A 16,963-nucleotide genomic window follows, 5' to 3' on the forward strand; every position below is an offset into this window, starting at 1 on the left:
GCGAGGTGGACTCATTCCCATTTTACAGATGAAGAACGTGAGGAGAGGTCATGTTAATTGTGCCAGGCAGTGGCTGCACACAGCGTCACAGCAGCCACGGCCCCAGCCCCCCCCCGGGGGGGGGGGGACAGGAAAGCATCAGAACCCAGCCGGTCCCGCCCGCCCAAGGCCCTCCCCGTCCCTGCCAGGGGCAAAACACTCACTGAGCGTTCTGGATGGTGCCTAGGAAATAATATGCCTTCCTTTTTCTTTATAAAGTCCGTTTTCACAGCCAGGCTTATTTTGTGCTGTTCGTTGGCGGCTCTTGCTCTGGCTACTCTGTGTGTTTGCCTGATTTCCCCCACGTGCAGCCACCTGGGTTGCTTTCCGGCCGCCAGTGAAGTGAGCTCAGCTGTCTTAGCGTCTGTCTGGAGCTTTCAGTTCAGGGTTAAGCAGTCTCAGAGGCAGGTGATGGCCTCGGTCCACAGAAAACCTGGCAGGGTCCAGCGGCATGCTCCCCTTGCCCCACGCGGGCGGGCGGGACCTCAACCTGCACTTCTCTAACCAGGCCCAGCGCGCTTCCACTGATGATCCAACATACCCTCTCAGAGCAAACTTCCGTTCTTAAAGACACAGGGAATCAAGTCTCTAAAGGGTGTGTTTCTACAAAGCCACTTCAAGAAAAACAGAACCAAGACTTTTTTTTTTTTTTAATGGAACAAGTGATACCATCTAACCTTCAGGGTAGAAATACCTTCTGCAAGCATTTGAGCAAAGCGGAGGAGGGGTTAGAAGTGCCTCAGTTTCTTGGCAATATCAACGTCCAGGTATTCATCCAGAAAGCTGTTTGCAATCCCGAGAACTGCTAGGACAGCCAACAAGGCCAAAGCCCCCAGACTCAACCGGAAACCAAGGATCCTGCAGGGCAGAGATGAGGGAGGGAGGTGTTAAAGGGCTACAGTGGTGAAGCTGGGCATCCTGGGGTCGGCTGCTCACTGTAGATACTGCCTAGAACTTCCATGTTTTGGCCATTTGAAAATTTGCATTCATCCTATAAATTAAAGGGGACGCCTAACCACACAGGTTAATTGGCTCCTTTGAACAGTCAAAGGACTGTCAAGGCTAGGCAGGATTATTTCCTTGGTAACTTTTTGAAGATAACACAAAATTTTTGCAAGGATTGAAAGTGTGATGGTCAGCCCTAGCCAACTGGCTCAGTGGATAGAGCGTAGGCCTGCAAACTAAAGGGTCCCGGGTTCGATTCCGGTCAAGGGCACATGCCTGGGTTGCGGCTCGATCCCCAGTAGGGGGCGTGCAGGTGGCAGCCAATCAATGATTCTCTCTCATCATTGATGTTTCTATCTCTCTCTCCCTCTCCTTTCCTCTCTGAAATCAATAAAAATATATTAAAAAGTGTGATTATCAAAGAGTGCACACTTAGTACACACTTTTATACTTGAACTTTCCTGTCTGGTGCCTAATGGACTTGGGGAGATGTGGCCTCAGGCAATCACAGCCATCGGTGCTGTTAATACTCTCAGGAACAGCACACTAATTCAGACTCTGCCCACTACTTTTTGCCCAAACATCAATTCTTGGGTTCTCCTTACCTTTTTTTAGCAGCTTCCGAATATCCCCAGAAATACTGGTGACGGGCATACATGTACACCAGACCCAGACAAGTAGCGAAAACTATAGAAGAAAAAACAAAGAAGATACCGAGTCAGTGGGCAGTCTCTCAAAGTGTGAAAGCTGAGAAAATGGTCACAAAATGTCTGACCAAAGACGTGTGTACAAGATACATAGAGAATTCTGACGACAGTTCAGCAGTTGAAAGAAAAACAACCTGATTTTTTGCAATGGGCAAAATATTTGAATAAAGAATTCACAGAGAACGATAAACAAGTGTCCCAATAAGCACATGAAAATTTTTCCCACATTATTCATCATCATTCAGTTTCAGCAAACTGTGATTTAAAACCACAAGATGACACCGCTGCACGCCCACGAGAATGGCTCAGACACTAAAAGACTGACAATACAAATGTTGGTGATGTTGGAATCTTCCTAAGTTATCGGTGGGAAAACAAAATAATACAGCCACTTGGGGGAAAGGTCTGGTAGTTTCTTGTAAAACGACACATGCTTTTGACCCAGCAATTCCATTCCTATGTATTTACCCAAGAGGAATGGGAGCACATGCCCATAAAAAGACCTGTACAGAATGTTCATTGCAGCTCTATTCGCAATAGCCCAAAACTGGAAGCAGCCCAGCAGTCTACAAACAGGAGAACAGATAACCAAACTGTGAGACTCATGCAATGGAATATCACTTAGCAGTGAAAAGAAACATGGTGAATCTCAAAAACATTTTGTGGAGTGAATGAGGCCACAGTGTGTGCTTCCAATTACGGGAAGTTCCAGAACAGGCAGAACTACACCAGCAAGAAAACCACCCGAACAGTGTTTGCCTCTGAAAGCGGTTGACTGGGAAGGGCACGGGGCAGCGTCTGGGTGGCCGTCATGTACTCTGTCTTGCTAGGGAGTTGGGTCCCACAGGTGTACACACTTGTCAAAACTCATTGAATGGTGCACTTAAGATGTTTTTATTTCTTTAAAAATAAGTTCTACCAAAAAGAAATATAAAGCATGGCGTGATGTCCTGCCATCCTGTCCAACGTAAAACATCATCGCCTTCCCTACAAGGAGCCCTCTCTGTCCTCAGCACCGCACAGGTGGGAATCGCCAGAGCCCTCTTAGGAACACACAGGGCTTATCTGTGCAATTCTGATATGCTGGCTAGAATTAAAGTCATTATGTTTTTAGGTCACAGACATTTTCTTTTTGTTGTTGTTGATTTTAGAGAGAGAGAACGGGAGAGGGAGAGAGAGAGAAACATCAATGTGAGAAATATCAATTGGTTGCCTCCCTGACGAGCAGGGGGAGGAGGGAAGCAGGGATCAAACCGCAATCTGGGCATGTGCCCTGACCCAGAATTGACCTTCCAGTGCATGGGACGATGCTCAGCCAATGGAGCCACACCAGCCAGGCTTGGTTTCTTCTGCATACCAGGCATTAGTCTAAGAATTGGGGTTAGCAGTGAGATAGATACAAGCTCCCTGCCTATGTGGAGTTTATCAGCAACGACTGATGACAAATAAAGAGAATAATGAAAAGAAAATTAGACTCGAAGGTGCGGGGGCAGACATGAGGGATGGGACAGCGGGAACTGGAGGCGGTGCCTCTGATTTTCCATTCTGAGGGGATGGCATTTGCGTTGGGGCCTGAAGGATGCCTAAGCAAGGTGCCGGAGGAAGTGGAGAGACTGAGCAGGCTACCGTTTGAAACTCCCCATCTAATGAATGACTCCCAAAGAGCCAGTGAGAACTGTTCAGTTAATAGGCAACTTACTAGTACTTTGGATGAGAAAGAACCAAGAGAAAATTACAAGAAGAAGAAGAAGACACCTGAGAAATCCCTTCCTGACAGGCAGTGGGCCCATCACAGTGAAACCCGAAGGCTCCAATGGCAGAGGCTGAGTCCCATTATCAAAAGGCACTTTTCTTATTAGTTGTTCATGTGGTCTCACCTGACAAGGAACCAGCCCTTCATTCGTGCCCTTAAGGGACAACCGTGTGAGTGAGAATGAAGTTAAGAAGTCTTTCTCTAAAGGACATTTTATCTGAAATTCCTCAGTCGACAGTAAAAATTACAAGATGAAGGTGCTAGGATTGCGTTTGAAAGCAGCGGGATTTGGGCTTATTTAAGTCTTAGCAATCACAGGTCAAACTCAAATGAGGCCATCAGAGTTATCAGAAAGCAAAAGGGATTGCCCTGGCCGGTACAGCTGTTTGGTGCGTCCTCCCATGTACCGGAAGGCTGCTGGTTTGATTCCCAGTCAGGGCACGTGCCTGGGCTGTGGGCTAGATTCCCAGTAGGGGGCGAGCAGGAGGCAGCTCTCCATTGATGTTTCTCTTTCTCTCCCTTCCTCTCTCTCTAAAAATCAATAAAAACATTTTTTAAAAGAAAGCAAAATGGATTGAATTTCTCCAGCTAAGGCAGCGGGTGCTGATCTAACCTCCTGTGTGGCATAGTTTGAGTAAAGCCCTCGGCTCGCCAAGGATACCCCAGTCTAATAGAAAGTATGTAATTGTAGAGCTGTTACATACAAACAATAGCACTACATCCCTACGAACTCTCAAGAAAAGGGACATGGGTTGTTGGGTCAAATTCCATAGACCCTGCTCTGTACTTGAAAGCTAATTTTCTCCTACGTTGGTAAATGTTAAGTTGGACAAATTACTTAACCTCTCTGTACTTCAGTTTCTTTGTATGGGAAGCAGGAATAAATTACAGAACCCAGGGCTGGGGTTCGAAACTCTGTCCATACATTAGAATCACCTGAGAGGTTTCAAACACTCGGTTGCCTGGGCAGCCCCCAGATGTGGGTGGGACCGGGCAGCAGTCTCCAAGTGCTTCTGACCACTGTGCTAGGGCCAGCAGTCCAGGTCGGCCACCACCGTGGCTTGACCAGCTCTCATCACTGCCACTCAGGGGCGTGAGATGACACATGAATAAACAGCGGCTCAGGTTCTGCTTCAGCTGGGTCCTTCCATTGCTTGGGATTTTAGAAATCAGTCTTGATTACGGCTGTTAGTCATTCATGCAAGAGTCCCCCAACCCCCTTCAGTAGGCCCTGGGGATACAGCAGCAAATGGGGCAAATTCCTGACCTCAGGGAGTTGACATTCTGCTGGGAAACCACAGTGAGGAACTGTGACATGGAGCTAAGATGAGGCAAGCCATCGGCCTCCCCCGCTATCAACTGCTCGTCAGGACACACGCCTGCAGGGGGTCTGGGACATGATCCAAAGGAGATCAAGAAACTAACGCAAGATCTGGAAGTCAAGACAAATGTTGTGACATTTTTATTCTGAAGTGCCCAACATATCGTTTGTTTCAACTTTTTTTTTAAGTATTGAATTAAATTAGAATAGAGCAAAGTTAGACTATCTGCAGCACAGTGCTCTTTCATGAATGAGACGCTTGTGTTGTTTGAAACAATCTCCAGGATTCATGGATGTGTGGTTGCATGTCTGCCCCTCAATAGTTCCAAGAACCATAGTCCTCATTGGAACAGAGTGGAATGTGTTTTGCAATTACCTTGGTTGAAATACCATCCGGCCATCCACAGTGTAATCATGAATAGGGGGTAAAACTCCACACCATTTTGTCTGCAGGAAAAACGTAAAGACATGAGTTATTTTATGAGAAAACTCTACTCCAAAGCATTGAGTTTCAATCTAGAGGTAAACTGTCCGTTCTCTTTTCACAAAAATAATATAAGAATTTACATAAAGAGCTTAAATGACCCTTCCATGTAAGATGACTCTTTTTTTAAAATATGTGTTTATTGATTTTTAAAGAGAGAGGGAGGGGAAGGGAGAGAGAAACATCCATGTAAGAGAGGGACATTGATCGGTTGCCTCCTATACACACCGAGACTTTGGGGACCAAACCCACAACCTGGGCATGTGCCCTGACTGGGAATTGAACCAGAGTGACATTCTGGTGCACAGGACAATGACGCTCAACCACCTGAGCCTCACGCCAGGGCTACAGTGAGTCTTTTGAGGTGAGACTAAAACATTGTTTAAACCTCAGAGCAGGGCCAGGAATCACTCTCCTACTTACAAGTTGCCAGAAATAGAAATGAATCATGCTCTTTTCCATAAGAAAGGCCTTGAGATTGTCATAATTCTGAGCCTAAAAAGTATTCTCTATCTTATCTAAAGAACCCAGAAAATAACTCAATTCATATTAAAGAGATTTCTTCCCCCAAATTCCCTCATATCCATTGCTTCCACTTAAGTGACTCGGCACATTTTTTTAAAATGGTCTTTAAATAATTTCCCTAAAAGCTCCTGAAGTAAATGAATGAGCGTACTTCATTCCCATTGTACAGAGGACAGACAGAGTTCACTGAGCCCTATTTGACGGGGCCTAGCTCCAGATTCCAACTCTGTCTTCATGTCAACTCAAATTGCCTCTATTCATAGAAGACTTGGATGGAAAAGTTGATACTATTTTAAGCAAAAGGGAATAGTTCTCTGGGAACTATAGTTAATGCATCTGCACCTAGCAGAGGGAAAATGATGAATTATATTCTTCTGCCTTCCAGTGGTCTTGGCAAGGTTGGCTGCGTTCTCTGCTGACAATATCACAACCAGAAAGAACTTTAATGTAATTTGTAATGAGGTCTTGAGTGGATCTTGGTGGAAGAGTCATCATGTACAGGATTATCAATGATCCCACATGCTTTATTTTTTTGTAATTTAATTTCATTTTTTTCCATCACCACTTATCCCCTCTATGCCCTCCTCCACCTCCACTCCTCCTCCCCCTGCAATCACCACCATGTTGTCCACATGCTTTCTTAAAGAAGCCTTAAAAGCTTGAGCACTTAAATTGAGGTGATGGGCAATTGACCCAGAATAGTTGATAGTGGGTGTTGAAGCTCATAAGTGATATTTTTTTTTTTTTTTTTAATTTTAAAATAAATTCTGTGAACATTTTATTCTTAGTGTTTCACATTATTTTCACTCTTCAAAGCAACTTTTAGGTGAACGATTCTTTTTTTTTTTTTTTTTTTTTACATACTAATAAATTATTTTTATTTTTTATTTTTTTTTTTTATTTTTTTTTTTAATTTCTTTATTGATTAAGGTGTCACATATTTGTCCTCATCCCCCCATTCCCATCCCACCCCTCTCCCCACGCATGCCCCAATCCCCTGTTGAACTTAACCGTTGGATAGGCTTATATGCATGCATACAGGTCCTTTGGTTGAACTCTCCCCCTCCCCCCCACCCTCCCCCTACCCTCCCCTATCCTCCCTCTGAGGCCCGATAGTCCGATCGATGCCTCCTTGATTCTGGTTCTGTTCTTGTTCCTCAGTCTATGTTGTTCATCATTTCCTCTAGATGAATGAGATCAAATGTCACTAGATATATACTAATAAGAACTGAATGTGAGACGAGCAATAATATTTATGCTGACAGGCAAATGAATCAATCTGTAGCGAGCTTCCCCCTGGACCAACAGTTCTTTTGAGACCCAATTTCGATGTCCAGTAGTTCCTTATGTGTACATGTCAGCACTGACCCCTCAGCTCTGGATGGTGGACAAATGGTGGTAATGGAGGTCCGACTCCCTCTGGTTTGGTTTCGGCCGAACCCAGGGGCACGGCGTCACCCGGACTAAGGGGCACGTGGCCTCACCCATACCCAAGGGGCGCGTGGTCTCACCCGGGCCTGGGACCCAGCCTCACCCGGATGGATCCAGGGGCGCACGGCCTCACCCGGACCCAGGATCTGGCTTCACCCGTACCCAGGGACGCTTGGCCTCTCCCAGACCCAGGGGCACGTGGCCTCACCCGGGCTTAGTTGCACAAGGCCTCACCCGGATCCAGGGACACATGGTCTCACCCAGACCCAGGAACGTTTGGCCACTCCCAGACCCAGGGCCACTTGGGCTCACCCGGGCCTAGGTGCACGAGGCCTCATCCGGATCCAGGGACGCATGGTCTCACCCGGACCCAGGGACGCTTGGCTTCTCCCAGACCCAGGGCCACTTGGGCTCACCCGGGCCTAGGTGCACGAGGCCTCACCCGGATCCTGGGATACATGGTCTCACCCGGACCCAGGGATGCTTGGCCTCTCCCAGACCCAGGGCCACTTGGGCTCACCCGGGCCTAGGTGCACGAGGACTCACCCGGATCCAGGGACACATGGTCTCACCCGGACCCAGGGACGCGTGGCCTCTCCCAGACCCAGGGCCACTTGGGCTCACCCGGGCCTAGGTGCACGAGGCCTCACCCGGATCCAGGGACACATGGTCTCACCCGGACCCAGGGACGCTTGGCCTCTCCCCGACCCAGGGCCACTTGGGCTCACCCGGGCCTAGGTGCACGAGGCCTCACCCGGATCCAGGGACACATGATCTCACCCGGACCCAGGGACGCTTGGCCTCTCCCAGACCCAGGGCCACTTGGGCTCACCTGGGCCTAGGTGCACGAGGCCTCACCCGGATCCAGGGACACATGGTCTCACCCGGACCAAGGGACGCTTGGCCTCTCCCAGACCCAGGGCCACTTGGGCTCACCCAGCCTAGGTGCACGAGGCCTCACCTGGATCCAGGGACACATGGTCTCACCCGGACCCAGGGACGCTTGGCCTCTCCCAGACCCAGGGCCACTTGGGCTCGCCCGGGCCTAGGTGCACGAAGCCTCACCCGGATCCAGGGACACATGGTCTCACCCTGACCCAGGGATGCTTGGCCTCTCCCAGACCCAGGGCCACTTGGGCTCACCCGGGCCTAGGTGCACGAGGCCTCACCCGGATCCTGGGACACATGGTCTCACCCGGACCCAGGGATGCTTGGCCTCTCCCAGACCCAGGGCCACTTGGGCTCACCCGGGCCTAGGTGCACGAGACCTCACCCGGATCCAGGGACACATGGTCTCACCCGGACCCAGGGACGCTTGGCCACTCCCCGACCCAGGGCCACTTGGGCTCACCCGGGCCTAGGTGCACGAGGCCTCACCCGGATCCAGGGACACATGGTCTCACCCGGACCCAGGGACGCTTGGCCTCTCCCCGACCCAGGGCCACTTGGGCTCACCCGGGCCTAGGTGCACGAGGCCTCACCCGGATCCTGGGATACATGGTCTCACCCGGACCCAGGGATGCTTGGCCTCTCCCAGACCCAGGGCCACTTGGGCTCACCCGGGCCTAGGTGCACGAGGACTCACCCGGATCCAGGGACACATGGTCTCACCCGGACCCAGGGACGCGTGGCCTCTCCCAGACCCAGGGCCACTTGGGCTCACCCGGGCCTAGGTGCACGAGGCCTCACCCGGATCCAGGGACACATGGTCTCACCCGGACCCAGGGACGCTTGGCCTCTCCCCGACCCAGGGCCACTTGGGCTCACCCGGGCCTAGGTGCACGAGGCCTCACCCGGATCCAGGGACACATGATCTCACCCGGACCCAGGGACGCTTGGCCTCTCCCAGACCCAGGGCCACTTGGGCTCACCTGGGCCTAGGTGCACGAGGCCTCACCCGGATCCAGGGACACATGGTCTCACCCGGACCCAGGGACGCTTGGCCTCTCCCAGACCCAGGGCCACTTGGGCTCACCCGGGCCTAGGTGCACGAGGCCTCACCTGGATCCAGGGACACATGGTCTCACCCGGACCCAGGGACGCTTGGCCTCTCCCAGACCCAGGGCCACTTGGGCTCGCCCGGGCCTAGGTGCACGAAGCCTCACCCGGATCCAGGGATACATGGTCTCACCCTGACCCAGGGATGCTTGGCCTCTCCCAGACCCAGGGCCACTTGGGCTCACCCGGGCCTAGGTGCACGAGGCCTCACCCGGATCCTGGGACACATGGTCTCACCCGGACCCAGGGATGCTTGGCCTCTCCCAGACCCAGGGCCACTTGGGCTCACCCGGGCCTAGGTGCACGAGACCTCACCCGGATCCAGGGACACATGGTCTCACCCGGACCCAGGGACGCTTGGCCTCTCCCCGACCCAGGGCCACTTGGGCTCACCCGGGCCTAGGTGCACGAGGCCTCACCCGGATCCAGGGACACATGGTCTCACCCGGACCCAGGGACGCTTGGCCTCTCCCCGACCCAGGGCCACTTGGGCTCACCCGGGCCTAGGTGCACGAGGCCTCACCCGGATCCAGGGACACATGGTCTCACCCGGACCCAGGGACGCTTGGCCTCTCCCCGACCCAGGGCCACTTGGGCTCACCCGGGCCTAGGTGCACGAGGCCTCACCCGGATCCAGGGACACATGGTCTCACCCGGACCCAGGGACGCTTGGCCTCTCCCAGACCCAGGGCCACTTGGGCTCACCCGGGCCTAGGTGCACGAGGCCTCACCCGGATCCAGGGACACATGGTCTCACCCGGACCCAGGGATGCTTGGCCTCTCCCAGACCCAGGGCCACTTGGGCTCACCCGGGCCTAGGTGCACGAGGCCTCACCCGGATCCAGGGACACATGGTCTCACCCGGACCCAGGGACGCTTGGCCTCTCCCAGACCCAGGGCCACTTGGGCTCACCCGGGCCTAGGTGCACGAGGCCTCACCCGGATCCAGGGACACATGGTCTCACCCTGACCCAGGGATGCTTGGCCTCTCCCAGACCCAGGGCCACTTGGGCTCACCCGGGCCTAGGTGCACGAGGCCTCACCCGGATCCTGGGACACATGGTCTCACCCGGACCCAGGGATGCTTGGCCTCTCCCAGACCCAGGGCCACTTGGGCTCACCCGGGCCTAGGTGCACGAGGCCTCACCCGGATCCTGGGACACATGGTCTCACCCGGACCCAGGGATGCTTGGCCTCTCCCAGACCCAGGGCCACTTGGGCTCACCCGGGCCTAGGTGCACGAGGCCTCACCCAGATCCTGGGACACATGGTCTCACCCGGACCCAGGGACGCTTGGCCTCTCCCAGACCCAGGGCCACTTGGGCTCACCCGGGCCTAGGTGCACGAGGCCTCATCCGGATCCAGGGACGCATGGTCTCACCCGGACCCAGGGACCCTTGCCTCTCCCAGACCCAGGGCCACTTGGGCTCACCCGGACCTAGATGCACGAGGCCTCACCCGAATCCAGGGACACATGGTCTCACCCGGACCCAGGGACGCTTGGCCTCTCCCAGACCCAGGGCCACTTGGGCTCACCCGGGCCTAGGTGCCCAAGGCCTCACCCGGATCCAGGGACACATGGTCTCATCCGGACCCAGGGACGCTTGGCCTCTCCCAGACCCAGGGCCACTTGGGCTCACCCGGGCCTAGGTGCACGAGGCCTCATCCGGATCCAGGGACGCATGGTCTCGCCCGGACCCAGGGACGCTTGGCCTCTCCCAGACCTAGGGGCACGTGGCCTCACCCGGGCCTAGGTGCCCGAGGCCTCACCCGGATCCAGGGACACATGGTCTTACCCGGATCCAGGGACGCTTGGCCTCTCCCAGACCCAGGGCCACTTGGGCTCACCCGGGCCTAGGTGCACACGGCCTCACCCGGATTCAGGGACACATGGTCTCGCCTGGACCCAGGGGTGTGTGGACTCTCCCACACCCAGGGGCGCTTGGCCTCACCCGGGCACGGGATCCAGCGTCATCCGGGTCCAGGGGCACTTGGCCTCACCCGGACCCGGAGTCCGGCCTCACCTGGACCCAGGGGCATGTGGCCTCACCTAGACCCAGGGACGTGAGGCCTCACTTATACCCAGAGGCGTGTGACCACACCCGAGCCCAGAGGCGCGCAACCCCGCCCGCACCCGGGTCTCAGCGGGGCCCCGTCTTCCCGATCCCAATTCCTGCCGGTCAATCCCCCCTCAGCAATTCCCCTGGCCATCCTTCCGGAGCTCCAGTATGGCTGCTGCAGAACTCGTCGGGCGGCGGCTCGGCGAAGCTCCGGTGCACCCGGTGCATGGCGGTGGGCCAGTCTGGAGTCGCTGCGTCGGCCCTTGGGTCTGCATAGGTGGCCGGTCGCCGAGCATGCGCACCTGGCCGCTTCCGGGGCATTGAGATTCTTGACGGACTCAGAGGTCAGCAAGCGCGGAGTCTCCCACCCCATGTCTCATAGGGGCTCGTCTGTCTGTGCTTGGCTGCCAGTGGAGCCGTCCCCTCAGCCGGAGACCGCCGGGGGAACTGCGCCGAGCACGTTCCAGGCCGCTGTTGTATCACCTGAGCCATAGTTCTTTTGTGTCGCCTGAGCTGTAGTTCTTAAAGTGTGGTCTTTGGGTCACCGGCATCAGCATCATCCCACATCCCCCTCTTTTATTCTAGTTGTAGAGCATCTACTCAGCCAGCCCTATGGTGGTCTTGGATGGTGTCTGCTCTGCTCTCTTGTCGTAGTCTCAAAGTTGTTGTGGTAGGCAACAATCAGGCTTCCGCCCTATGCCTCCATCTTGGTCCTCCTTTGTATAGTTAAGTCTTGATTGTTGTTGGTGTCACTGGGGGGGCTCTCTTTGTCTATAAAGGAAGAGTTGCTGTGCAGGAGACACGTTTATGGGCCGGGTCTTGGTGCAGCAAAATAAGTGATGTTTTTAATTGGGGAAAAAAAGCGTTTGGTTTGGTTCGGCTTGGTTTGGTTTTTGCAACCCAGATGGCGACATCAGAGGCCCCTGAACCCCTCTCCTCCCGTGGTAGGTACAGCTGCACACAGAGCAACTCCCTCTGAAAAGTCCAGACACCAGCTGAGTGACTCCTACACCTCGGTCAAATGAGGAAGTGCCCACTCTGTATTATTTTTATAAGAAAAGGCCCAGACACACTCTCACCATAAACACCACCCCCAGCACAGCGCCCTACAATCAGGAGGGAACCCTCAACTCCCAGCTTCTTTCTGAGGCCCACACACCCAGCACCCCAACCTGAGGGCCGGGCCCCCCAAACACTGAGCTCTGAAAGCCAATGGGCTCTCATCCACACGACCCACGAGGCTTTGGGGAGGACTCCAGCTGGGCGGCGCACGGCCATGCCTTACACTGCTGGCCAGGAGGGGCTGTGCCCCTGTACACGCCCCCTGGGCTCTGGGAAGTAACTGAGAAGATAGGGGAAGGGGGGCTGAGGTCCTAGAGAGCAGGGCTTGTTAGCAGCTATTAAGATTCAGGTCAGGATGGGAAGGTAACAGGCATTTGTGATCCTGGAGGCCAAAGCCTGGCGCATCAGGCAGTTTAGCACCATATCTCTGCACCCTCCTTCCCCAGGAAATGAGCCCTTGCCCCTGTGAGCTGTCACTGACGTCTCCCTCTGACCTCCTGTCCCAGTGACGGTACTTTTCCCCTGGCCCCTCTTTTGCTGACCTGCCTTAAGCCAGTCCTGGGGCCCTGCTATTTGCTGGCAGTCCTCTCTGCTGCTGCCTGCTGACAACACCGGGAACTGCTTGGCCTTAAGATACCTGGAATCCCATCCTACCTGCTCATTATGACCTCCAGCACGTGCCCACCACGGGGAAGTGGCCCAGGACACCTCGCTCACGGTAAGCTGTCAACAGATTTTGTTTACCTCAAAGAGACCAAACTCTCAAAATTTGTTCTTAACAATCCTTTCAATAACGAATCACAATTACCAAAATGAGAATAATTATTGGTCTCTTGTGAACATAAAGGCAGATCTATTCTGTCATCTTCCTATAGGAGGTCCTCAGGAAAAATCTCCAGATGGGACAGAAAACAGCTGGCAGCAGCTGTGTCAATGCCCCTTCCTGTGGGAACAGAGGGTACCATTGGGAGCCCACCAGTGATGCCCACCCCCTTCCCTACACGTCCACTGAGGGAAGCTGAGCCTGTCCCCTCGTTGGCTGGTTAGAGCCCTCTTTGCACCATGATCCTGTGCTCCTCTGATATTTCAGCTTCCCATGAAAAGAGTAGGGGGAGGTTTCCCTTTGAGGTCACCATGGACCTCACCTTCCACACAGGGCTGAGAACAAAGAGTCTTTGCTGAAAGGACAGTCGGTGGACAACCGTCCTGGTCTGCCCTGGACGGGGAAGGCTTTCAGAACGTGGGACTTCCAGCTTTAAAACCAGGACCACCCGGTACGTTGTCCTGGTTGGCCTGGAACTAAGGGGTTTCCTGGGACACAGAACGTTGAGTGCCCACACCGAGAAAGTGCCAGGCACTTTGGGTGGTCATCCTAAAGGCCGGCCTGATGGAGCCTGTTGAGACTGAGTCGTTATGGCTGCTAAAACCCTCATGGTCCCCCAAGTCCAAGGGGGTCTGGGCCATGAGGCTCAGGACATGTGGTCTCTGCAGATTCCCACCTGGACCCGAGGGCTGGGAGCAGGGAGAGCAGTCCCGACCTACATACTGCTGGGACCCTGTCTCAGTCATTAAGGGTACTGCAAAGTTCACCCCATTTTGGGAAAAATAAAAAAAGAATCAATTTATGGCAAGGCAACCCAATCTCTGACAGTTCCTGAAACATTAGTCTCCAAATGGTTTTAATCACATAGCCCTAACAGCTCTACAACCCTCATAAAAACATACACATGCCCTACTGTAGCAGAGGTGCTAACTGACGGCCGATGAATTGAGTGGGTGCTGCCCAGCCTGGGACTACACCCCCAGCCTGCTTGCATTCAAGTGGTGCCCCTTCTTGCCAATGGAAAGTGCATGAAAGTGAAATATGTCACTTCTGAGCCAAATGGTTAAGTCAAGGGTGTGCCAAGCTCCTTCCCCCACTCGCTGGTTGAATGGGGAGAACTCTGAGGATCTAAAGACCCCTTAGACAGAAGGAGCTGAGGCCTCTAAATGACCACGTGGAAGGCCACCCAGCAGCAACACCCATGTAGAACTTGACATGAGCAAGAAGGAAACTTCCATTATGTCCAACCATTGGGAATATGGGGTTGATCCATCAGCACAGCTTGGAAAGAATTGACTTGGAAAATTGACTTGGAAAGATTGTCATATGTATTATAAAACACACACAAAATAGAAATGAGAGGATGGAATTTTAAGTATAAATAGAAGTTCAAATATCCCCCCTTCCCAGCAGATGACTTAGTGCACCCTCTCAGGGTACACATCACTACTGAATATCTTTGTGATTTGACAGAGAGATTTCTAATGAACAGACAACTTTGCTTATAACAATCTTGCTCATAGGAAACCTGAACCATTAGCCAAAGGAGAAAACCTGATCAGACATACACCATTTCTAGTGCTGTGCTCATAGTGTGATATCTTTTAAAAACGAAAAAAAAAAAAAAAAACAACTTAAAGGAGCTTTCGTAGGTTTTCCTCTTTTGAGTTTCTGTTTGCTGCTTTTTCCTCCTCCTTGTGCTTCATGGCTGTTTTCCCAGGCAGCGGGCTGCTTGCGCTGTTAACAGAGGCCCCAGGCCCCAGCCGCTGGCTTTCGACCCTGGGACGTCTTTTGGATTATTACTCTGACTGGGGCTCAGAGCACCAGGTTAATACACTCAGAAAAGTCTTGGGGATGAGAGGTTGCTGGAGTTAATCTCTTATAGACGCATAACTATCTAAATTGCTCCTTGTCAAGTAACCCTTGTGTGGGGACACCGAGGGAGGTTGCCGAGGGAGGCAGGAGAACATGACTCTAACCAGCACTTGTCAGCGATGTGGCTTGACAAGGAACAGGGTGAGCAGGGAGGGAGGGAGGCTTGCAGCTCATCCAAATGCCAGCCGTCCCCTGACTCCCTGAAATCACCCAGCTTGTGCGACAGAAGCTTTTGGTGGTGGCACTAACTGAATGCTTGTGCCCTCCCCAAAATTCGTACGTTGACGCCCTAACATCCGTATGTTGGTGGAAGGAAGTACTTAAGGGCACACAAGGGCAGAAGGGCCCTGATCCCGTAGGATGGGTGTCCTATGAGAAGAAACAGCCGGGAGCTCTCTGACACCCACCAGCCTCGCTCCCCCAGCACCCAGGCACACGTGCGCAGAGGAAAGGCCACGTGCGGACACGGCGAGCCACGAAAGGAGAACTCTCACCAGAAAATCGAATCGGCCAGAACCTTGGTCTTAGCCGTGCAGCCTCCAGAACTGGGAGAAAACAAATGTCTGTTATTTAAGCCTCGCGGTCCGTGGTATTTTGTTACAGCAGCCCAAGCTGACTAAGACCGGTGGCTTGTGGAGCAGGATGCTGGAGTTCAAACAACTCACCATTTAGAGTCATTTTTTTCATCTTGGAGACATCTCAAGCCCTCATTTAGTGGATAAGTACATTCTGTGCTCTCAGCTAGTGCCCAAGATGGGTACACATGTAAGAAAAATGGAGACGTGCTTCCTGTCTCTCTCATTTAACTTATTTGTACTTCCTGCAAAATTAGGTGACCCACATTTCTATCATCCTAGTAGGGCACAATATTTGAAAAAGTACTATCTTTGTAAATTTTTCTTTTCTCCGTAGTTTTTACATATGCATTAAGGTCACCTGTTTTAATTTCTAAATTTCAGAATTAGAATTCAAAATGACTATAAAAAACTAGTGAAATGACAGCACCACCCTAGAGTAAGAAGAGGGTAATATTACAGAGTACTCAGATTCGTGACGATTGGGTTGACTTGGGCCTTGTGGGCAGGTTAATTCTGGACCAGGAACTGAATCATTTAGCATTAAGCAAAGAAGGATACTTTAACAAAAACTAGGTAAGAAGCCATTCCTCTGTCTTACCCAGAAACATGAAACCCTTGTTCGAATACTACGTATACTTCCAGACTCCAGGCTTAGAAGTAATATGAAAAATTTTAGTCTAAAAATAACAACCTAATTTTTGCAATGATTGGAGAAAAACAGCTAAAGAATTAGCGCTCCTAGCCTCAAAATATAGAAGATGAAAGACACTCAGTAAATGATCCTCAAGTGTATGAGGAAGAGTGAGGTGATCAGCTACTTCCTTCCAGTGAAGATAGAATCAGAGGAGATGTATTTAAATTGTGGCAAGATCCATTTAAAACTTGGATCTACTTTTCAGATTTAGAAAAGCCTTTAATCTAAAGGAATCAAGGTGTTCAAATTAGACTACATAGAAGTTTCTAAGCTGAGCAATAGCATGAAGGAATGGTCCTTGGTGAAATTATAACTGCTATTTTCACAATTGAAAAAAAAAAATGTTCTGGTAAAAGGCTGCGAAACTCTAGAGATAGTCACCTCAATCCGTGTAGAAAGGAAGGGGAATTGAATGGGGGCTTTGGAGAGGGGCCTGGGCTGGTAACTGGGTACGTTAGGCTTCATACTAAGCATCTTCGCTTGGCAAACGAATATCCAAGCTGAGGCTCCCCTCAGACAGGAAGCAGGTACTTCCGTGGTGCTCAGAGGGACCCTGCATGGATTGCTCTGAGATGTCAAGTTCCACTTGGAGATAGAATTCGCCGGATCACCAGGCTTCCTGACACTGCTGAGAGCAAAGCAGCAGGAGGAAGAAGAAGAGAAAAGGC

The 16,963-nt window shown here is 52.3% G+C and overlaps 1 protein-coding gene across 3 annotated transcripts in view; it reads right to left on the reverse strand.

The window, feature by feature from the left end:
* Positions 1-685: 685 nt before the first annotated feature.
* Positions 686-16,963, reverse strand: part of MGST2 (microsomal glutathione S-transferase 2) — a 19,691-nt gene continuing 3,413 nt past the window's right edge. For 2 of the 3 annotated variants that reach the window (XM_028144610.2, XM_008143665.3), the window contains 3 exons: positions 5,142-5,212; positions 1,590-1,671; positions 686-897 (listed from right to left, as the gene is read on the reverse strand). In XM_028144610.2, the coding sequence (XP_028000411.2) occupies positions 768-897; positions 1,590-1,671; positions 5,142-5,181 (252 nt within the window). In that variant the 5' untranslated portion in view covers positions 5,182-5,212 and the 3' untranslated portion in view covers positions 686-767. Of the gene's footprint in view, positions 898-1,589; positions 1,672-5,141; positions 5,213-16,963 lie in introns of those variants that run through there. The other variant, XM_008143674.3, reaches the window with a different exon arrangement.

Source organism: Eptesicus fuscus, chromosome 6 (genome assembly GCF_027574615.1).
Source record: "Eptesicus fuscus isolate TK198812 chromosome 6, DD_ASM_mEF_20220401, whole genome shotgun sequence".
In the NCBI taxonomy this organism is placed as follows: domain Eukaryota; kingdom Metazoa; phylum Chordata; class Mammalia; order Chiroptera; family Vespertilionidae; genus Eptesicus; species Eptesicus fuscus.